The following is a 23,113-nucleotide window of genomic DNA, read 5'->3' on the forward strand; positions in this document are numbered from 1 at the left end:
TGATTATTTAAGCAGATGATGGAGAAATTACAAAGATACTTCCAAATGTATTTGTATCAGAGCACATGTTTGTCAGAAACGAATCCAGAGCTATCAATCCCTAGGCAAACTGGTAGATAAAATTTATTTCTAGTGAATATAAAAATTAAATTCTGTAAGCTGTGATGACTTATCAAAATGGAAGTTCTGCACCATTCACAAAGGAACAAAAGAGATTTCTACTTTTTAGTTTGTGTTACAAATCATCTTAGAGAGCTTTTGGAATAAGTTAGGGCACAGTAAACACTCATGAGTTGCTTAGTAAAAAAATCACAGACAGAGGTTTGACAAGGGACTACAGAGAGATTCCCTGGTTATTGTATTTGATAGACTACAGCAGATTTCTATGAAATGCTAGTCTAGAATGTCCTGAATTTAAATTTGTCACTCTCTGGAAACCCCTGATTACACAGCCAGTTTTGCTACTGAGGTTCCAATCAGGTGGATGTTCTCTGACTTAGAAAGCCCCTCTTCTGGAATTGGATGTGAAGTCTTTGGTCTGAGAATTCAGAACTGGGTTTGTGTGTTAGCTATTAGTCTAAACTTATTAAACTATTTTGGAGTCATTTCTGTGTTGGGGGAGTCATTTCTGTTCTGTGTTCTACGCACTTGTTGGTGTGTAGAGCTCTGTGATACAATCTCATCCTTAAAAAAATATCTTTGTGCCAGGGGGAAAAAAAAAAAAAGGGCACTTGCAATACCCAGAGGGTACAGTAGATGGCGCTGGGAAGACTTGCCAGGAAGTTTTTGTAAAATGCACGAACTTGGAAGATAGTGGGAGATAAAAGGATAATCTTTTCTTCTAGTCCAGTGTTGCTTGTCCCGAGAAATAAATTTCTTTCCTCCCCATGCCCCCACCAAATTAAATGAAATAGGACAGAATAGAAAATATCAGAATGAATTGCTCTTAGGGTTTAAGCAACATTCTATGAAACGTTTTATGAAATATTTCCTGTGTTTTCATACTCACATCCACACGTATGCACTGGACCCGATGTAAAGTGTCCTTCTTGCTGTAGATCCCTGTCACAAAAAGCCGGAAAGTCACTGTGCCATTCCGTTTCCAGAGAAACAGACATATCACTGTGGCCTAGGTGAAGAGTGTTTGTACCGAGGGAGTGATATCTGGGCCCTAAGAGCAGCCTCCCAGCTCTGCCGTGTTGTATTTGAGCTCCCAGACTCAAGGTCCCAGAAACCCCAAGCTGATGAGAGTTACTGGTGGTCGAATCGCTCAAGAACTTGAGTTCCGGCTGGTAACTGACCTGCTTCCATTAGATCTGCTTCCCTGTGGCCTCCTTCTGATCTGAGTATGCGGTGTGAATGCCCCTCTCCCATCTGAGTATGTTGGGTTCGTGCGATGGGTGAGAAGCAAGAGCAACAGTTGGTTGGGTCTTTCGCTAACTTGACGGGATTGTCAAAAACAGATGCATGTAATGCTTTAATGTCTGGTCCGCTCAAAAGTCATGGACCAGCCTTTTTAATGGATTATGTATTTAAAGAACCAGATGGAGACTTTTATGGTCAAAAGTATGGATTGAACTATGGTGCTCTGGGTAAGAGGAGTCAATAAGCATAACGTCTTTTATGGTTTCTTTATTGCCTTTGAAATAAACCAGTGATAGTGAGGAATTTAGAGTACAGGGCTCTTCTCTTAGTACCATGGGGGCCTCGTTCACAGTGTGTACCATTAACAAAGATGGTCAGTCTGGAGGCTCTTGGTATCATCTCAATCACCATGTGATGGGAAACATTCATTTTTTTTTCTTGCAGGCTATATGACATTACATACTAGGTTAGTAGATGGATAGGCCTTGGAAAGATACAGTCCCTGCTTGTAATTTACCAAAGGAAAAAATAGGCCACTGCAAACGTAACATATTTGAATAACTAATTCGAGTGTGTAACATAAATGAAGGCATCTCCGGGATAATCCAATGCAAAGGTCATTGTGTTAATCATTTATCTAGAACTTGATATCATGAAGTGAGCCAAATGTTTTATGTTTATTTTATTGCATAACTCTGAGGAAAGTATTTTAAATCTCATTCTACAGATGTGAAAACTGATCTGTGATGTTCGTATGTGATATGAATCTATATGAGTCTATATATAGATGATTTTTCTTCCCTCTTTTTTAAACAAATTTTTTTTTTAACGTTTATTTATTTTTGAGACAGAGAGAGACAGAGCATGAATGGGGGAGGGTCAGAGAGAGGGAGACACAGAATCTGAAACAGGCTCCGGGCTCTGAGCTATCAGCACAGGGGCCCGATGCGGGGCTCGAACTCACGGACTGCGAGATCGTGGCCTGAGCCGAAGTCGGCGCTCAACCGACTGAGCCACCCAGGCGCCCCTCTTCCCTCTTTTATACAAAAGGTAGAGCATTGTACACCCTATTGTACACTTTGCTTTTCTCACTTAATATATCATGGAAATCTTTTTCTGCAAATAAATAAAGAACTTCCTCATCTTTCACATAGCTTCATAGTATTCCTTATATGATTATATAAAAATTTAATTAAAAGCCATGTAATTTTCCCTGATTCCATGTTTCTGATCTTTTGCTATTACGAACAGCATTATGGCTCTGCTTCAAATTAGAGTATAGGATGAAAAATACCATTATTCCTATGGTAACAACAAAAACCCTGCTAAAATGAAAGTCTATTGGCAATTGTCAAAGAAAAGTGGGCAGATTAAACTCAGTGGAACTGACTTATAGGAAGTGATGGTGAGCGGAGAGCCACAACTGCTTTCATATCTGGAGAGTAGCTCCGGATTTGTGGGAAGGTGGAGAAGCAGGCCTCCTGTAGATGAAGAGATTTTATAGAGTTGAGGAAAACATCAGTCAAAACACTAATAACAATATAGGTTGCCAGACAGATTGGAATTTAGAAGTGCCTCAAATGCAAAAATAAATAGCTTGGCTTAATAATCAACCTCCCTCCCTCCTGGCCCCCTCCCCCTGCACAGTGTTACTGCAAAAGTGTCAGTGTAGGCAAGTCTAGACAACCAAGAATTACACAGTTTCACACTATTTGAATTTTGGAGTGGTGCTACAGTTGGAGTCTAAGTGAGCCCACACTATATGATGTCTGTGTCAAACAATGACAAGATAGAAGAGACTAGCCACTCCACAGTGTATGTGTAGGAAACTGAGGTTGGGCTGAATGGCAAATGTCCTTTTTCCATCAGATATTAAAGGTACACTCAATTCAAAAAAATTCAAAAAAATTTTTTAAATGTTTATTTATTTTTGAGAGACAGTGAGAGACAGAGTATGAGTGGGGGAGGGGACAGAGAGAGAGGGAGACACAGAATCCTTAGCAGGCTCCAAGCTCTGAGCTGTCAGCACAGAGGGGCTTGAACTCACGAGTCATGAGATCATGACCTGAGCCAAAGTTGGACGCTCAACTGACTGAGCCACCCAGGCACCCCTCTATTTTTGAGAGAGAGAGAGAGAGAGAGAGAGAGGGAGAGAGAGACAGAGCACAAGTGAGGGAGACACAGAATCTGAAGACACAGAGAGAGGGACATAGAATCTGAAGCAGATTCCAGGCTCTGAGTTGTCAGTATAGAGCCAGATGCGGGGCTCAAACTCATGAGCTAGGAGATCATGACCTGAGCCGAAATCGGACGCCCAACCGACTGAGTTACCCAGGAGCCCCCAGAGGTACACCCAATTTAATTAACACTACAGCTCAGCCCCAGATCAATTTGACTCTTGATAAATCTGCATGATCAAATCTTCATTCTAGCCACCTATCAGGAAAAAAAAGACTTGCACTCACTGGAAAAACAAAAACAAAACACCCCGGGGAAATCCTTTTGTATGCAAAATCAGCACTGAGTAAAAAATTACAAGCCATATGAAGAAACAGGAAAATGAGACCCATAATCAGGAGGAAAAAAACAGTCAATAGAAGCAGACTCACAAATAGGTTGAACGGTAAAAGATTGGAAAAATATATACAAGGAATATACAAACCCAAATCACAGGGAAGCTCCAGTCACTATACCATTCAATGTATACCTCAAAACAAGGAGATTACCAGAAGTAAAGAGACAAATTAAAAAGACAAATTAAAGAGACAAATGGCAAACGGATCATTTCATCACGAAGACATCAATCCTAAATGTGTATGCACTAAGTAACAGAGCTCTAAAATACATAAGGCAAAATTGAAAGCACCAAAGAGAGAAATGACAAATTTATATTCATAGTTAGAATAACTGAGCAACTGATAGAACATTACACAAAAATCAGCAAGGATATGGAACATCAAAATAATACTATCAACTAACTTGACCTCATTTATCTTTATAGAACACTATACCCGGCAACTGCATAATATACATTTTTTAGGTGCACATGAAATGTTTGCTGAGAGAAAGCATGCTGAACTATGCAACGTGCCTCAATAAATTTCAAAGAATGGAAATCACACAGAGTATATTTTCTGACCTTTGCAGAATTAAATTAGTTATCCATCTACCTACCTATCTACTATCTATCTATATTTGGTATTTTCTATACCAGATATTTAGAGATTAAGCAAAAACAAATGGGTAAAAGAAAAAATCATAAGAGATCCTTCAAATAAATAAAATGAATGAAAATGAAAAACTTCAAAATCTGCAGGATGCACCTGAAGCAGTGCTAAGAGATAAATTTTTACTTTAAGTGTATACATTAGAAAAAGAAGAAAAGCTTAAAATTGATTATCTACATTTCTACCTTAAGAAGCTTGAAAAAAAGAAAAATGAAACAATGTAAGCAGAGGAAGAAAATAATAAAGATAAGACATCAATGAGTTAGAAATCAAATAATGGAGAAAATGCAACAAAGCTAAAGTTCAGTTCTTTGAAAATGTTAATAAAATTGATAAACTCCTTATCTTCATCAGTTTGGGCTGTCATAACAAAATGCCAGAGACTGAGTGGCTTAAAAAACAATTTTTTCCCCTCAATTTTGAAACCATGGAGCCTCAAAGCCCATGATCAGGGTGTCAGCATGTTTTAGGTTCATAAAAATTACATTAAACATGTTATATGAAGCGGGTGATAGAGGATTTTTCTCATTGACCAATTCCTAAGACTTTCAGTTTTAGAAAATGTGCTGTATCCTCTTTAATTCTCTTTGTCATTTATTTTTTCTTTGTGAATTACTGGTCCAAAATTTAAATTAAGATGTCGTGGTGGGGTGGGTCATGGCAAAGGAGTACACGGTGCACGGGGTGGGAGGGGGAAGCTTCTTGAAACCTGGATTAGAGTTCAGTACTAATCTCTTCCTCCAGATGTTTTGTGAAACCTTGTAACAAGTAGAGAAATTGTTAGTTTTGAGTTTTATTTCAGTTACCATAGAAATATTAAGAAAAAATAATATAGACAAAAGGAAAGAAGAGATAAGGATGTACTTGATAGCCATCTCTTCAGTACTTAGGGAAGACTTTTTAGATATATGTGTATTTTGATTTTAAAGAGATTTGGAAACTGAGAGAAAAGATTTTCCCAGGTGACTTTGACTTCTGGCAACATACTAGGAAGACCTATGCTACAAGTTTCTTCTTCCCTCTTCAGATATAAGAATTCTCAACAAAATATTATTTAAAAATTGTGACAAATAAGTAAGTGAAATAAAGACACGGAAGTGCCAGAAATGAAGAGAGCGTTCAAGACCAGCACTGTGAGTAGTAAGTGAACCTATGGTGGCTGATGGGAGGGTGAATCTGAAAGTGGAACTTAGAGCCTCGGGCTGATGTCAACTTTGTCTGGAGGGCATTTATTTTTGCTTCTGGAAAGCAGTTACGGTAGGTGCGGTATCATCAATCCAAAGTCTGAACGGATTCAAACTTGGCTTGGTGAGTGTTGCCTGATTTCAGGTTACTCTTACTCCTAGTAAGCCCTCCGGAGGTCCAGACCGAAAGAGTGGGGGTATTTACAAGGGCCTGTCCTCTGGTGGACCCCCAAGTTCAATTTTTGTTCTCCTAGCCCCATGAGATTGCCAGAAACTCTATTTAACCTCTTAGCCTCTCAACTTTGTTTTTGTTTGTTTGTTTACAAATTGGCAGGTGCCTTGTGAATAAGATGGTTCACTTCCCTTCTCATCTTTTCTGGCTGGGATCTTGGCTCTTCAAGTCTTTGCTACTCTGGTAGCTCTCAGAAGTTTTCATACATGTCTGTTCACATTGTTCAACTTCTCTATATGTTCTCAGCAGTAGGGTTTGTCTTGGATAAACTAACCCACCATTACGTGAGCCAGAAATAACCTGCTTGATTATTTGAAACTATACAGTAGATAATGTTGAAAAACTTTCTAAATTTTTTTTAGACATATCATTTGATAAGATTTTAGAAATTTTTATTACTTCAAATGATCTATTATGTAAAACTTATTTGTGATGGTCTTCTAAGTTTTTCCTCATTGATGAGTACGGATTCTCTTTGAATCATGAGCTTTGATAGAAGTAATTGCTATTTTGAAAAAATATATGTATATTCTGCTTTTAATGATATGCATTTTGAGCATTACTTTTATCCAGTGGTTATGCTACCAACAATAAAAAGCCACTGTGGTTATTTGTGTCACACCATGCAGGTCACGTTCAGCCTTGCTGTTGTGTACCTTTCTCGCACCAGGTCTGTGCACCAGAGTGTAGTGTGTGAGGGCAGAAAATGAGACAGGGCCTCGGAAAATGCCTTCAAGAAGAACTGAGGCGTGGCGTCCTCACCCTCTCTGCTTCCCCATCACTCCCAGCAGTGCGATGGGAGAATGGGTCAGTGACACCCAATTTTGAGTCTTTGCTTTTAATGTTTTTTTTTTTTTTAATTTTAATTTTAAAGACAGAGAGAGAGAGAGAGAGTGCGTGAGGGAGGAGCAGAGAGAGAGGGAGACAGAATCCGAAGCAGGCTCCAGGTTCTGAGCCTTCAGCACAGAGTCTGACGCCGGGCCCGAACTCTCGGACGGTGAGATCATGACCCGAGCTGAAGTCGGGGGCTTAACTGACTGAGCCACCCGGGTGCCCCTTAAGTCTTTGCTTTTTCCTGTATCAACTACATGGCCTGAAATGAAATGCCTCAGCCCTCTCAGCCTGTTTCCTCTTCTGCAACACGAAAGTTTACATCCCATCATGTACAAGGCCTAGGGCAGTAGACACTGGAGAGATTAGGATCTCCGATTTAAAGAGACTCACTTTGCATTAAGGAGGAAGGAGGAGCTGCACGGAGCAACAACTGGAGCCAGCCATCCACCTACTTCCATCCTTAGAGGGAAGATGCGTTCCGGGCAGCTGCCTTCCTCGACACGGTGGCTCTCGGCCTCGGACCTGCTTGGTCTGCAAGCCCAAGAGGTGCGGCCACTGTGACACAGAGCAAACTGGGACACGGGGCTCTCCCCTTGTGATGGGCTTGGCTTCTGACCTTTTGTCTATATCAGAGAAGGCAAGGGAGAACATTTTGAAAGAAAGGGGAAAGAGGATAGCCACAGAAAAACAAAGCCAAGGAGCTGGCAGAAAAAGCGGTGAGGCTTGTGGCACCAAAGGAAGCAGAAAGCTGAGTAGGATAAAGGCAGAAAGTAGATCCTGGAAAGATTTATCAGAGGTCTTTAATGTGGTTTTACTCGTGAGGAGAGTGATGGGCGACCGCAGGGTGTTTGAGAGAGCTGCTTAGCAGCCTGGAGAACAGACTGACCACGGGGGATGCCGTCCGTTGCGAGCAGAGGCTCAGGCCCGAGCAGAGCAAGGCAACCGCTGACACGGTGTGACGCAGGGCGACTGCCTGAGCTTCGCCCCCTTCCCCGTGTGGAACAAGCTGCTGAATGGACAAACTCCTGTTTTGAGTCCATAGGGGCCGAAAAGGGACAAATCAATCTATGATGCTTATATAGCAGTTTTTGCCATTCCGGGGCGGAACACAGCCCAACTTTTACAGATGCGTTTCCAGAGTGGAGATACATCAGGGAGATACAGCTATTTTCAAAGCACCTGCTTGAAATGCCACGTGTCTGTGTTTCTGGAGACCAGTGTGAGGACAGCCAGGGAAACGTCAGAATGTCAATCCCCCCACTTCCCCAGGCTGAGCAAATTAGACTCCGGACAAACATTCTAAATTACTTCCGGCAATTCTGTGGCCCACTGACATTTGAAAATTTGCCTGCTCTATGGGCATCTGGACTGAGGCTGGCTGTATAAAAATCAACTCAGAAATCTGCTAGAAACACAGATTCCTGGGCTGTGTGTTGGGGGACCCGTGGCCCGTAGTCTACATTAATTTGATCCTTATGATTTTATAACTGGGCTTAGCACGATTTTGACAGATGTGGATGTGCTTCAGGGGAAACGTCACATCCTGACCCTATAAATACTAGTTCCAACTGAGAGGTGCCCATCTTCTGTTCGTGTTAGAACAGTCATGTATGGGGAAGAGGCACAATATGATAAAATTTAAAATCCCAAGCATCTTGTAAGTAAATTTGAGATTGTGGCACATTTTCTACCAAGCGCATCTCTTTGGTATTAGCACTGAACCTAAATATTAGTTCCTGATGAGTGTTGGACAGCTGGCTTCTATGAGCAGAATCTAGAAGACCACTCCTAGGTCTCTTTTAGGGCCGAAGTTAAACGTGAAACAATCAATTCTTCTCTCAGCTTATGCCTCCCATTTTTCGAACATTGAAGATTTAGCAACTGATTACCAGTCAGAAGGGACAGTCTCTGTCTTGTATACGGTGCCTTGTATTAGTATGTTTTGAATAGGAAACTAATCTCTTAGTTTTGCTTAGTAATTGCTTAGAAGCAATTACTTATAGCTGAGTACTAATTATAATCTCAAATGCCACATTAATCCTGAATCCATACATTTAAAAGTTATGTTAGCAAAAAAGTAAAAATAAATCGTCTTAGTGTCTAATAAGTCATATCCAGAAATAAATTTAGGTTAACAAGTATCTTCATGTTTCTGAGGTTGGCTAATGATGGATGAGATCTGTAGCACTATCTCTAAAAAGATTTTTGGCTGCGGTCTCACAATTAATTTCTCACTGTGGTGAGTTTTTCTCACGGCGCTCTGATATCGGAATAATTTCAAGGCGTTCTGTCATTTCACCAACTTTTTTGCCTCTTAAAATGGCCTGAAAAGGCCTTGGCCAGTGGAACCCTGTTCTTCAATCAGCATTCACCTAAGTGATCCTAGTGGGAGGGAGAAACCATAGCAACGGCAGTTCTGGCGGTTGGGGAAGTTGTTTCGCAGAGCCTCAGAGAGCTACTGTTGGGTCCCCCTCAGGATGGCAAGCTAATGAGCCTTCTTTCCTTCCCAACAGCTATGCCACAAAACTGGGAGAAGAGGCATTAGTCTTCAAGACCCCAATTAATTCAATACGTATAGTGGCACTCACTATATGAAGGGACATGTTTTGGGGGTAAAGCGAATTTGTTCTCTTCTGTCCAGGAGCCCCCACCCTAGAGGGGAAGCAAAGAGAACACAGGAGTGCAAACACAAGCAGGGCAACCCTGGGGAGGAGGGGGAGGAGGGAGTGGTTCTGGGGCGAGGCAGGGAGAATCTTGGGAATGAAGACTTTGAATTACTTTAGAAAGAAAGGCTGGAGGAAGGGGCAGACAGGGAGGACATTCTAGGCAGGAGAGAGTTGGTGCAATGCCCAAAGGTGGGGATAAATAAGCAGTCCTCAGGAACCAGAGTGCGTACATGGGCAGACTGGGGGTGGGGAGCACGGAGACGTCAGTGGGAGAAACCTGGAAGTACTTGCTGATGTCAGAGGATTTGGGATTTTACTTTGTGTTCAGTGGTGACTTTGCCCACTTTTGGATTCAGCCGTCACCGCTCCCTCCCTGGCACTTCAGGGGCTAGCCACACTAAATCGCTACTCCTGCGTATGCCGTGTTGCTTCCTCCATGTCTCGTCAGAAATCTCCATTCCTCCCCTCTCTCCCGCTTAACTTCTAATCATCCTTTGAGACTCACCTTCTTCAGGACACTGCCCAGATAGGTTGGCTGCCTCCTCCCACCCCAACGACTTCCACTGACTCCTGGTTTATCACCATCATATTGTTGCATTTTCACATTATTTTAGAATTTTCTGTTTGTAGCTCTAGCTCCTCCACTACACTGTAAAGAGACACAATATCTCAGTCATCATTCTGTCCCCTGACACTCAATACAGAACCTGACTCCCAGGAGCCTCTTAGTATGAGTTTGCTGAGTGAGTGTGTCTGGCCCAGATCCAGGTTTCAGTGGAATGACCCTGGAAACTGGAGGGAATGAGTAACAGATGTGGAAAGGCTAGTTGGAAAGCCACTGGTAAGGTCCCTCAAAGAGGGAATGATGCCAGGGTAGCAGGGAGAGGCACTCGAGATCCAACGTGGAGCTGTAGGAGGTATGATTTGGCCTCTGTTGGCAGAGGGAGGAGTCAGGAGGGAGAACGAGGGGGCTCACATCACGTCTCCCAAGCTGTCCCCAGCCCACACGTGTGCTTCTTTTGACCTGCAGAACGTGTGCTTCTTTTGACCTGCAGAATATTAGCTTTAAAAACAGCATTTTTCACAGATCTAGAACAAACAATCCTAAAATTTATATGAAATCACAAAAGACTTCAAATAGTCAAAGCAATCTTGAAAAAGAAAAACAAAAGTGGAGATATCACAATTGCAGATTTCAAGTTATATTACAAAACAGTAGTAATTAAGACAGTGCGGTACTGGCATAAAAATAGACACATAGATCAATGGAATAGAATAGAAAACCCAGAATTAAACCCACAATTATATGGTCAATTAATCTTTGACAAAGGAAGAATGAATATACAATGGGAAAAAAACAGTCTTTTCAACAAATGGTGTTGGGAAACCTGGACAGCCACATGCAAAAGAATGAAACTGGACCACTTTCTTTCAACACACACAAAAATAAACTCTAAATGGATTAAAGACCTAAATGTGAGACCTGAAACCATACAAATCCTTGAAGTGTGTACAGGCAGTAATCTTTCTGACCTTGGCTATAGCAACATTTTTCTGATATGTCTCCTGAAGCAAGGGAAATAAAAACAAAAATAAACTATTGGGACTACATCAAAATAAAAAGTTTCTGCACAGTGAAGGAAACAATTAACAAAAGGCAATCTACTGAATGGTAGAAGATATTTGCAAATGATATATCCAATAAATGATATATCTGATATATATCAAATATATCCAATAAATCAATACATAAAGAACTGATACAACTCAATATAAAAAAAAAGAATCCAATTAAAAAATGGGCAGAAGACATGAACAGACATTTCTCCAAAGAAGACATACAGATGGCCAACTGACACATGAAAAGATGCTCAACATCACTCATCATCAGGGAAATACAAATCAAAACTACAATGAGATATCACCTCATTCCTGTCAGAATGGCTAAAATCAACAACAAAAGAAATAACAAGTGTTGGCAAGGATGTGGAAAAAAAGAAACCCTCATGCACTGCTGGTGGGAATGCAAACTAGTGCAGTCACTGTGGGAAACTGTATGGAGGTTCCTCAAAAAATTAAAAATAGAGCTACGTTATGATCCAGGAATCGCACTGGGTATTTACCCCCAAAATACAAAAACACTAATTCAAAGAGATACACGCACCCCTATGTTTATTGCAGTATTGTTAACAATAGCCAAACTATGGAAGCAGCTCAAGTGTCCATTGATAGTTGAACGGATAAAAGTGACACACACACACACACACACACACACACACACACACACTGGAATATTAGTCAGCCAAGAAAAAGAATAAAATCTTAGCATTTGCAACGACATAAATGGAGCTAGACTGTATAATGCTGAACAAAATAAGTCAGTTAGAGAAAGACAAATACCATATGATTTCACTCATATGTGGAATTCAAGAAACAAAACAAATGAGCAAAGGAAAAAACAAGAGAAGAGAGGCAAACCAAGAAACAGACTCTTAACTATAGAGAACACACTGATGGTTACCAGAGGGGAGATGGGTGTGGGATGGGGGAAAGAGGTGATGGGGATTAAAGAGTACGCTTATCATGATGAAAAAAATGATAAAAAAAAATAAGAACTGTAAAAAAAAAAAAAACCTTTGTTGCCAATATTTTAAAATCAGTAAATTTTTACATAAAAACACCAATTTCTAGCATTGATTGAAAGATCAAGTAACACTGGACCCACAGTATCATAAATCAAGAAGGAGCCAGAGCTGGGAAGCAGCTGCCATCTTTGGAGAGAACCCATTGGCTACTTTACCCATTTGCTGTTGCGGCCTCTGTGAGTGTCAGTCTTGCACTAAGGGGCCAAACCTGGGAGACTGGGGAGAATGTCTTTAATCAGTGTAAAAAACCCAGGTAAACGGATGTTTTCTTACTTCAGAGGAAAATAATTTGTTCCATTTTTTACATGATAAGTTTGAGGTGTCCACAGAGTCTTTATTGGACGCCTCTTGGAGATAGCTTGAAATATTAGTCTGAATAACCCATTTTGAAACCTGTAATAAATTAAAGTAGCTAGGTAATGGCCATCAATGGTTGCTGACATCGCCACTGGGAGACAACGAGACATATGCCTTCTGATGGGAATATATAATACCACCTATAAAACAGTCTTGCAAAAGGAAAAAAAATCTCCTAAGCCTTTAAATCTAACTATCAGTTTATAGAATATACAAAAGATAGAAGAACATACTAAATACCTCAAATATGCAATCAGCAAAGTCCAGGCTATGAGAAACTCTAGGAAACAAATGATCTAGCTTCTCAGAAACAAAAAGTTGCAAGAAAATAAAGAGAGGAGTAGGGGAACCGGTAGATTACAGAGGCTTGAGAGACATATTAACTAACTGAAATATACAGATTTCATTGATTTCTATTTAAACTACTATTTAAAAATAAAGAAATATTTTGCTCCCAGGATGATGGAGTTGATGTACTTTTCCCAATTCTTCTTGCCAAGTACAACTAAAATCCTTGGAAATTATAGAAACAAAAACATAAGAAGACCCTGAAAAGTGGAGAGAAGAAGGCAGACCAGGGAGGGACCTTGGGACTCACATGGTGGTGGGTTTGCCTGGGTGTTCTTTTTGCATCACAAATCTCAGACTTGGAGTTGAAGAAGCCAATAATCCAAAATACCAACGGGTGCAGACAAAATCCCCCAAACCTAAAAATCCAAGATAAACATTCTGCCTCTAGCCAAAGGGCCAGGAAAAGGGAAGCGTAGCAAGACAGAAAAGTTTTAGACAATGACTGCTTTACTCCAGCCTAGCATCAGAGAAATAACCTATACCCTCACGTTGATACCAGTAAAGGCCAAAAAAGGAGCCTAGACTTAGTGAGGCTACAATGAGCTGTCCCAACACCCCCTCTGGGGTGGTGTCAGAGAAGGTCAAGTAGGGAGCTGGGACTTTCATCCACTGGTTGGTAAAAAGGGTCCCATAGCCTGTGGTTTCAGTGGATGCCATGTGAGGAGCCTGAACTCTACCTCCATCAGGAAGTCATGACGTATCTCCCCCCACCCCCCAGAGTTGGCGTCAAAGGAGGCCTAGTGGAGAGCGAGGGATTTCACCATTGCCCACTAATAACAAGGCCACAACCACCAAGGTGTCAGTAGAGATCACATTGGGAGATGGAAACCCTCCCTTCCCAGAAGTAAAGAGGGGCCCTTCTTCACCTTGAGTGTCAATGGACGTCAAGTGAAAAACCTGGACTTCTACCTCCGCCTGAGAGTAACGCGACTGTGCCCACCCCATCCTTCTTCCCCTCTTGTGGTGTCAGAGAAAGCCAGTTAAAATAAATGGTTTAAATGAAATAGATCCAGAATCTTATAATGTAACACCAAAAGTGTCTAAATTTCAATCTAAAATCCCTTATCATACCAGGATCTGAAACTGAATGATAAAATCAATAGATGCAAAAGCCAAGATGACAGAAATGCTAGAATAATCTGATAAAAATTTTAAACCAGTCATGATGAAACTACTTCAACATGCAATAACAAACATGTTTGAAACAAATGAAAAATAGAAAACCTCAGCAAGAAATAGAAAGTCTCAGCAGAAAAATAAAAGATATAAAGAACGAATTTGAAATTTTTGGAGCTAAAAAACACATTAACTCAAATGAAAAGCTCAGTGGGTGGGCTCAACAGCAGAGGGATGGAAGAGAGAAAAGAATCAGTGGGCTATAATAAAAAAACCACTTGATCAGAACAAGAAAGAGAATATAGAATGGAAAAAAAGAAGGGACTCTCAGGGACCTGTATTACTATAATAAAAACCCTAATGTTTGTGTCATTGGAGTTCCAGAGGAGAGTAGGATAAGGGCAGGACTAAAAAGAGTGCTCAAAGAAATAATGGCTGAAAACTTTCCAAATTTAGCAAGAGGCATAAACCCACAGATTAAAGAAGTTAACACTAAAGAGGATAAATCCAAATAAATGATGCCAAAATACATGATAAATAAATGTCTGAAAACTAAAGACAAAGAAAATAATCTTGAAATCAGCCAGAGAAAAATAATACCTTAATCATAGGGAAAAACAATCCAAATTATAGAGGATTTCTCATCAGAAATCATGGATGCCAGAAGGAAGTGGCACAATATTTTTTAAGTCAACCACAAATTCTAATACCAGCAAAAATATTCTTCATTGAATAAAGAGGAAATCCAGGCATTCACAGATGAAAGAACATTTATAAAATATTTCACTAACAGACATATCATAAGAGAATGGCTAAAGGAAGATATTTATATAGAAAAGAAATAAAGGAAGGAACTTTAGAACATCAGGAAGGAATAAAGAATATAGTAAGCAAAAATATGAGTAAATACAATAGAATGTCCTTCTCCTCTTGAGTTTTCTAAATTTGACAGTTGGAACATAAACTATAACCCTCTCTAATGTGATTCTAGATGTATGGAGAGGAAATGTTTAAAACAATTATAGAGAAAGGTAAAGAAATGGAATGGGAGGTAAGATTTCTATATTTCACCTAAATTGGTAAAATAATGATGCAGGTAGACTGTGACGTTATATATATAATGTAATATCTAAAGCAACCACTAAAAGAGCTATACCAAGATGCATGCAAAGCTGCTAGATAAATAAATAGGAAATTATAAGAAGCATTTAAGCAAACCACAGGAAGTCAGGAAAAAGGAAACTGAAATAAAAAAAAAATAGATGTAAGAAACAGGAAACAACAACAACAACAAAAACCAAAGTGGTGGACTTAAGCTTTACATTATCAATAATTACATTAGATATAAATGGTCTAAATACACCAATTAAAAGACATAATGACAGAATGGATTATAAAACATGACCCAACTAGGTACTGTCTATAAGAAATTCAGTTTAAATATAATGACATAGGTAGGTTGAAAGTAAAAAGATGGAAAAAGACATAAGCAAAGAATCAAAGGAAAGCAGTAATGGCTGTATTAATATCAGATAAAATAAACAAAAAAGTCATCAGACACAGAGAAGGACATCATATAATGATAAAAATGGCAATTGAGTAGGAAGAAATGGCAATCCTAAATGTGTATGCACTAAACACAGAACTGAATAATATACGAAGCTCAAACTGATAGAACTGAAAGGAGAAATGGACACATCTTCAATTAAAATTGGAGACTTCAACACCTCTCTCTCAACAACTGATAGAACAGCTAGACAGAAAATCAGCAAGGATTTAGAAAAACTCAACATCACCATCAACCAATAGGATCTAATTGACATTTCATCTGACAGCAAGAGAATGTTCTTTTCAAGCGCTTGTGAAACATATGCCAAGATAGACCATATTCTGGTTGTTTTTAAATGTATCCAAGATTTGCCTTTATCAGGTAGTATAAGACATGCAGACTTGGAAATGACTGTTGTGAAGGAAAAAGTGTTAACTCACAGTTCTCTGGAAGCAGGGGGCACAGCATACCATGAAGGGCCACATGGGGGAAGCACCAGAGTCAGCAGGAGACAGCAAGGGTGTGAAGAAATATGGGCAAAACTCTTCACTGTTGTTTCTGTGGGAAAGGCAAGGCAGGGTAAACAGTCTTAGGATTGGCTGCTTTGAAAAATTTCAGCCTGTTGTCTGGTATCTGGCCCTGGGGTGATTAGGCAGGTGGATAGTGGCCCAGAATGTGAGAGTCCTTGAAAGCCTGGTAAAAAATGTGGCTGAGGCTATGAGTTTTGGATTGATTTGTTTGCATATGAAAGATACACTCATGCAGGAGTTGTTTGCTATCTTTGGGAATTAGCTAGCCATGGGAGGAGCAACTTCCTCAGGGTTAGCAAGACTACAGATGTGAAAAACATTAGAATAAAAAGATATTCTTAGTAAATGAGCCATAAAACAAACCTCAATGCATTTAAAGTAGTTGAAATAATAAAGAGCATGTTCTCTGATCACAGTGGAATCAAAGTAGAATCAATGACAGAAAGATAACAAGAAAATCTCCAAACACTTGGAAACTAAAACACACTTCTAAATAAACCATCATGACTCTATATGGAAAACCCAAAAGATTTCACCAAAAAACTGCTAGAACTGATCTATGAATTCAGCAAAGTTGCAGGATATAAAAATCAATGCACAGAAATCAATTGCATTCCTATACACCAATAATGAAGCAACAGAAAGAGAAATCAAGGAATTGATCCCATTTACAATTGCACCAAAAACCATAAAATACCTAGGAATAAATCTAACCAAAGAGGAAAAATCTATACACTGAAAACTATAGAAAGCTTATGAAAGAAATTGAAGAAGACACAAAAAAATGGAAAAATATTCCATGCTGCTGGATAGGAAGAACAAATATTGTTAAAATGTCGATACTACCCAAAGCAATCTACATATTCAATGCAATCCCTATCAAAGTAACACCAGCATTCTTCACAGAGCTAGAACAAACAATCCTAAAATTTGTATTGAACCAGAAAAGACCCCGAAACCCAAAGCAATCTTGAAAAAGAAAACCAAAGCTGGAGGCATCGCAATCCTGGACTTCAAGCTATACTACAAAGCTGTCATCATTAAGACAGTATGGTACAGGCACAAAAACAGACACTCAGATCAATGGAACAGAATAGAGAACCCAGAAATGGACCCACAAATGTATGGCCAACTAATCTTTAACAAAACAGGAAAGAAGAGCCAATGGGATAAAGACAGTCTCTTCAGCAAGTGGTGCTGGGAAAACTGGACAGCGACATGCAGAAAAATGAGCCCGGACCACTTTCTTACATCACACACAAAAATAAACTCAAAATGGATGAAAGGTCTAAATGTAAGATAGGAAGCCATCAAAATCCTTGAGGAGAAAGCAGGCAAAAAGGGACCTCATCAAGATAAAAAGCTTCTGCATAGCAAAGGAAACCATCAGCAAAACTAAAAGGCAACCAACAGAATTGGAGAAGCTATTTGCAAATGACATATTAGATAAAAGGTTAGTATTCAAAATCTATAAAGAACTTATCAAATGCAACACCCAAAAAACAAATCCAGTGAAGAAATGGGCAAAAGACATGAATAGATACTTCTCCAAAGAAGACATCTAGATGGCCAACCGACACATGAAAGAATGTTCAATATCACTCATCATCAGGGAAATACAAATCAAAACCACAATGAGATACCACCTCACACCTGTTAATGGCTAACATTAACGACTCAGGCAACAGCAGATGTTGGCGAGGATGCAGAGAAAGAGGATCTCTTTTGAACTGCTGGTGGGAATGCAAACTGGTGCAGCCACTCTGGAAAACAGAGTGCAGTTGTAAATGGGATAGATTCCTTGATTTCTGTTTCTGTTGCTTCATTACTGGTCTATAGGAATACAACTGATTTCTGTGCATTGATTTTATATCCTGCAACTTTGCTGAATTCATGGATCAGTTCTAGCAGTTTGTTTTCCAGGTTTTGAGGTTTCTCAAAAAATTAAAAATAGAACCACCCTATGACCCAGCAATTGCACTATTAGGTATTTATCCAAGAGATACAGGTATGCTGTTTTGAAGGGGCACATGCACCCCAATGTTTATAGCAGCAATATTAACAATAGCCAAAGTATGGAAAGAGCCCAAATGTCCATTGATGGTTGAATGGATAAAGATGTGGTGCGCACACACACACACACACACACACACACACACACACGAGTATTACTTGGCAATCAAAAAGAATGAAATCTTGCCATTTGCAACTACGTGGATGGAACTAGAGGGTATTATGCTAGGTGATATTAGTCAGTCAGAGAAAGACAAATATCATATGACTTCACTCATATGAGGACTTTAAGATACAAAACAGATGAACATAAGGGAAAGGAAATAAAAATAATATAAAAACATGGAGGGGGACAAAACATAAGAGACTCTTAAATATGGAGAAGAAACAGGGTTATTGGAGGGGTTGTGGGGGGGGATGGGCTAAATGGGAGAGGGGCACTAAGGAATCTACTCCTGAAATCATTGTTGCACTATATGCTAACTAACTTGGATGTAAATTAAAAAAATAAATTAAATAAAAATTTAGTGTTAAAATTAAAAAAATAAACCATCATGGGTCAATACATTGTATTGGATGAAAATAAAAATAAAGCCTATCTTAAATTCCACATATGAGTAAAATCATATGGTATTTATCTTTCTCTGACTGACTTATTTCACTTAGCATTATAACCTCTAGATCCATCCATGTGTTTGCAGTGGCAAAACTTCACTATTTTTTATGGTCTAGCAATATTCCATTGTGTGTGTACACACACACACACACACACACACACACACACACATTCTATTGTGAGATATATATCACATCTTTATCCATTCATCTATTGATGGACACTTGGGTTGCTTCCACTTCTTGGCTATTGTAAATAATCCTAGAGATAGGCGTGCATATATCTTTTCCAATTAGTGTTTTCATATTGCTTGGGTAAATCCCCAGGAGTGGTATTAGTGGATCATGATTCTATTTTTAATTTTTTTTGAGGAACATCCATACTGTTTTCCACAGTGTTTGCACCAGTCTGCAGTATACCTGAAACTATTGTACACTGTATGTTAATTATACTGGAATTTAAAAAAAAAGAGAGAGAGAAAAAAACATTGCAGCTTCAAAAAAAAAAGAATACTCAAAACTCAATAAAAAGACAATGTCATTAAAAATACATATTGGGGTACCTGGGTGGCTTAGTTGGTTAAGTATCTGATTCTTGATTTTGGCTCAGGTCATAACCTCACAGTTGTGAGACTGAGCCCCATTCTGGGCTCCACACTGAGCATGGAGCCTGCTTGGGATTCTCTCTCTCCTTCTCTCTCTGCCCCTCTCCCACTCAGGTGCACGCTCCCTCTCTCTCTTGATTCCTCTCTCAAAAAATTACAACATACCAAATTTGTGGGACACAGTTAAAGGAATTATGATAAGGAATAGTATAGCACAGAATGAAAAGAGAAAGAGACTCAAGTCAATAATCTAAGCTTCCCCATCAGGAATATAGAAAACAAAGTGCAAAATAAACTCAAAACAAACAAAAAGACAGAAATAATAAAGGTAAGATCAGGAATCAATTAAATTGAAAACAGAAGAAGAATAGAAGAAATTAATGAAACAAAGAGCTGGTTCTTTGAAAAGATCAATAAAATTGACAAAAATTCTAGCAAGACTGACAAAGGGGAAAAGAAGAGAGTGCAATATGGCAAGAAAATGAAATAAAAGACATTTAGAACAGAAAGGAAGAAATAAAACTGTCCCGGCTTGCAGATGATATGGTTGTCTATGCAGAAAATCCCAAGGCATCTTCAAAAATCTCCTAGATTTTTGCAATGCAAGATCACACAATACAAAAACAGAACAAAATCCCCATACCCAAACCATTTATTTCTTTATACTAGCAATGAACATATGGACTCTGAAGTTAAAATGAAAAAGTATTTATAATAGAAGAAAATGGGATACTTAAAATAAATCTAACAAAACATTTATATGACTTGTGTGCTGAGAACTATACACTGCTGATTAAAGAAATAAAAGAAGATATATGTAGAGGAACATACTGTGTGTATGGATAGGAATATTTGAAGATGTTGATTTTCCTCAAACTGATATCCAGATTTAATGCCATTTCTACCAACCCCCCCAAGACTTTTTAGACACAGACAAAATGATTCTAAAATGTATATGCGAAGGCTGATGAATTAGAAGAGCTAAGATAATTTGAAAAGGAAGAATAGAGAGAGAGGAATCACTCTAGCAGGTTTCGAGGGTGATTTATACAGTACAATAATCAAGACTATTTGGTAATGGTGGAGGAATAGACATGCAGATCAATGGAACGGAGCAGAGAATCCAGAAATAGCTCCACACAAATATAAACAATTGATTTTTGACAGAAGTGCAAAAACAACTCAGCGGAGGAAAGATAGCATGTTCATCAAAGGGTGCTGGAGCGGGGCACCTGAGTGGCTCAGTCGGTTAAGCAACTTACTTCAGCTCAGGTCATGATCTCATGGTTCGTAAGTTTGAGCTCCGCGTTGGGCGCTGTGCTGACAGCTTAGAGCCTGGAGTCTGCTTCAGATTCTGTGTCTCCCTCGCTCTCTGTCCCTCCCCTCCTCATTCTCTGTCTCTCTCTATCTCTCAGAAATAAATAAATGTTAAAAAAATTTAAATGAAAAAAAAAAGGGTGCTGGAACCACAGGACATCTGCATGCAAAAAAAGAACCTCAACTTAAATCTCAGACCTTATAAAAAATTCAACACAAAATGGACCACAAACTTGAATGTAAAACCTAAAACTATACAGCTTTTTATACTAAAAAAAAAAAAGAAAGAAAGAAAATCTTTGGGATCTTGAATTAGGCAAAGACTTCTTAGACTTGACACGAAAACCACAATCCATCTAAGAAAAAAAACTCGATAAATTGGACTCCATTAAAATGTAAAACTTTTGGGGTGCCTGGGTGGCTCAGTCAGTTGAGCATTGGACTTTGGCTCAGGTCATGATCTCACGGTTCGTGGGTTCGAGCCCCATGTCAGGCTCTGTGCTGACAGCTAGGAGCCTGGAGCCTGCTTCAGATTCTGTGTCTCCCTCTCTCTCTGCCCCTAGCCCACTCGCATTCTGTCTCTGTCTCTCACAAATAAATAAACATTAAAAATAAAAAAAAAAACAAATAAAATGTAAAACTTTTGGTCTGGAAAAGACCTTGTTAAGAAGATGAAAAGAAAAGCTAAAGTAGGAAAAAATTTGCTAACTACTTTCTGTCCAAGGACTAGTATTTAGAATATATAAAGAATTATCAAAGTTCAACAGAAAAAAAAACAGTCTAATTAGAAAATGAAGGGGCGCCTGGGTGGCTCAGTCGGTTAAGCGTCCGACTTCAGCTCAGGTCATGATCTCGCGGTCCGTGAGTTTGAGCCCCATGTCGGGCTCTGGGCTGATGGCTCGGAGCCTGGAGCCTGTTTCAGATTCTGTGTCTCCCTCTCTCTGACCCTCCCCCGTTCATGCTCTGTCTCTCTCTGTCTCAAAAATAAATAAACGTTAAAAAAAAAATTAAAAAAAAAAAGAAAGAAAATGAAAAGAATATAAAAATAGCAAATAATCATATGAAAACATGTTTAACTTCATTAGACATTATGGAAATGCAAATTGAACACATCAATCAGAATGGCTAAAATAAAAAATAGTGACAACACCAAATGTTGGCAAGGATGAGGAAGAAGCAGATCACTCATACACTGCTGGTGAGAATGTATAATGGTGCAGCTGCTCTGGAAAACAGTTGGGCAGTTTCTTACAAAATGGAATGTACAACCACCGTATGCCAAGCAATCGAACTTCTGAATGTTTATCACGAGAAATGAAAATGTGTTCACTGAAAAACCTGTTCGTATTTTTCATATAGGCCACAGACTAGAAACAGCCCAGATGTCCTTTGATGAGTGAATGGTTAAACTCTGCACATTCATACCATGGAACATTACTTAGCGCCAAAAAGGATTAGACTATTAGTGCACACCATGACCTGGATGAATCTTCAGAGAAGTATGCCGGGGGAACGAAAATCCAATCTCACAAGGTTGCATAGTGTATCATTTCTTTTATAATAATGTTCTTGAGATGACAAAACTATAGAAATGACGCGCAGATCAGTGGTTTCCAGAAATCAAAAAGGGATGTGATGAGTGGAGACGGGATGGGAGAGAATTGGGCATAGTTATAAAAGGGCCACATGGGAGATCTTTGTGGTGATGGCAACGTTCTACGTCTTGACTGGATCAATGGCAATACGGTGGTTGAGATCTTGTACTATAGTTTCACAGGATATTACCGTTGAGAGAAAGTTCAAGGGGCACATGGGCCTCTGTGTTACTTCTTACACCTACATGTGATTCTCCAATTATCTTAAAATAATGAGAAAAAGAAGAGGAACATTTACAGGACAGTTGGGGAATTATGAACCACGACTGGATTTTGTAACGTGATGGTGGCATTGTGTTTTAGTTTTAAAAGATTAGTCTACTCTTACAAGACTCGTACTGAGATATCTACCAGCAAAACGATGTGTCTGGGACTTGCTTCAGAGGAATCCAGAGTGAGGGACAAGCAGGTGAGAGCCTCCTGGGAAAGCGAAAAAGCACGACTCGATCATCGGCTGGAGCTGGGTGAGAGGTGCAGGGGGTTTCTCCACATTATACCTTATACGCAGTCACCCAGCACCGAGCTGTGGTTGCCGGCACAACACGGTCGTGAAGCCACTGCCTTCAGAGAGAGTCGGACCTGGTTTGAACCTTGGCTCTGCTACATATGAGGCAAGTCTGGGGCACGTTATTTAACCTCTCTGTAAAGTGTGACAGTATCTCAGGGTAATTGTGCAGACAGGAGATTGCCAAAGAGGAGCACAGGGAGAGAAAAGGAAAGGTCTCCTCTCCAGGGGTGGGAGAGGGAGAGGAGCCAGTGCAGGAGACCGAGGAGCCATTCGAGGTGGAGACCCAAGGTTAGGCCGGCAGGGTCTTGGAATCCAAAAATAAAAAAGGTCTCGGAAAGAGCTTT

General features: G+C 39.5%; 1 protein-coding gene across 10 annotated transcripts in view; it reads right to left on the reverse strand.

Annotated features, from left to right (window-relative positions):
• GJB2 (gap junction protein beta 2) overlaps positions 1-23,113 on the reverse strand; it is a 37,786-nt gene that overhangs the window by 13,644 nt on the left and 1,029 nt on the right. For 3 of the 10 annotated variants that reach the window (XR_006211475.1, XR_006211649.1, XM_042965311.1), the window contains exons 2-3: positions 15,967-16,084; positions 1,010-1,062 (exon numbers count right to left, since the gene is read on the reverse strand). Coding sequence is in view for 2 of the 10 variants with exons in the window: in XM_042965311.1 (XP_042821245.1) it covers positions 1,010-1,062; positions 15,967-16,011 (98 nt within the window). In the remaining 8 variants the exon portion in view is untranslated. Of the gene's footprint in view, positions 1-1,009; positions 1,063-2,755; positions 2,847-10,013; positions 10,147-15,966; positions 16,085-22,196; positions 22,465-23,113 lie in introns of those variants that run through there. The other 7 variants (XR_006211718.1, XM_042966519.1, XM_042965903.1 and 4 more) reach the window with 6 other exon arrangements.

This window comes from Panthera tigris, chromosome A1 (genome assembly GCF_018350195.1).
Source record: "Panthera tigris isolate Pti1 chromosome A1, P.tigris_Pti1_mat1.1, whole genome shotgun sequence".
Taxonomy (NCBI): domain Eukaryota; kingdom Metazoa; phylum Chordata; class Mammalia; order Carnivora; family Felidae; genus Panthera; species Panthera tigris.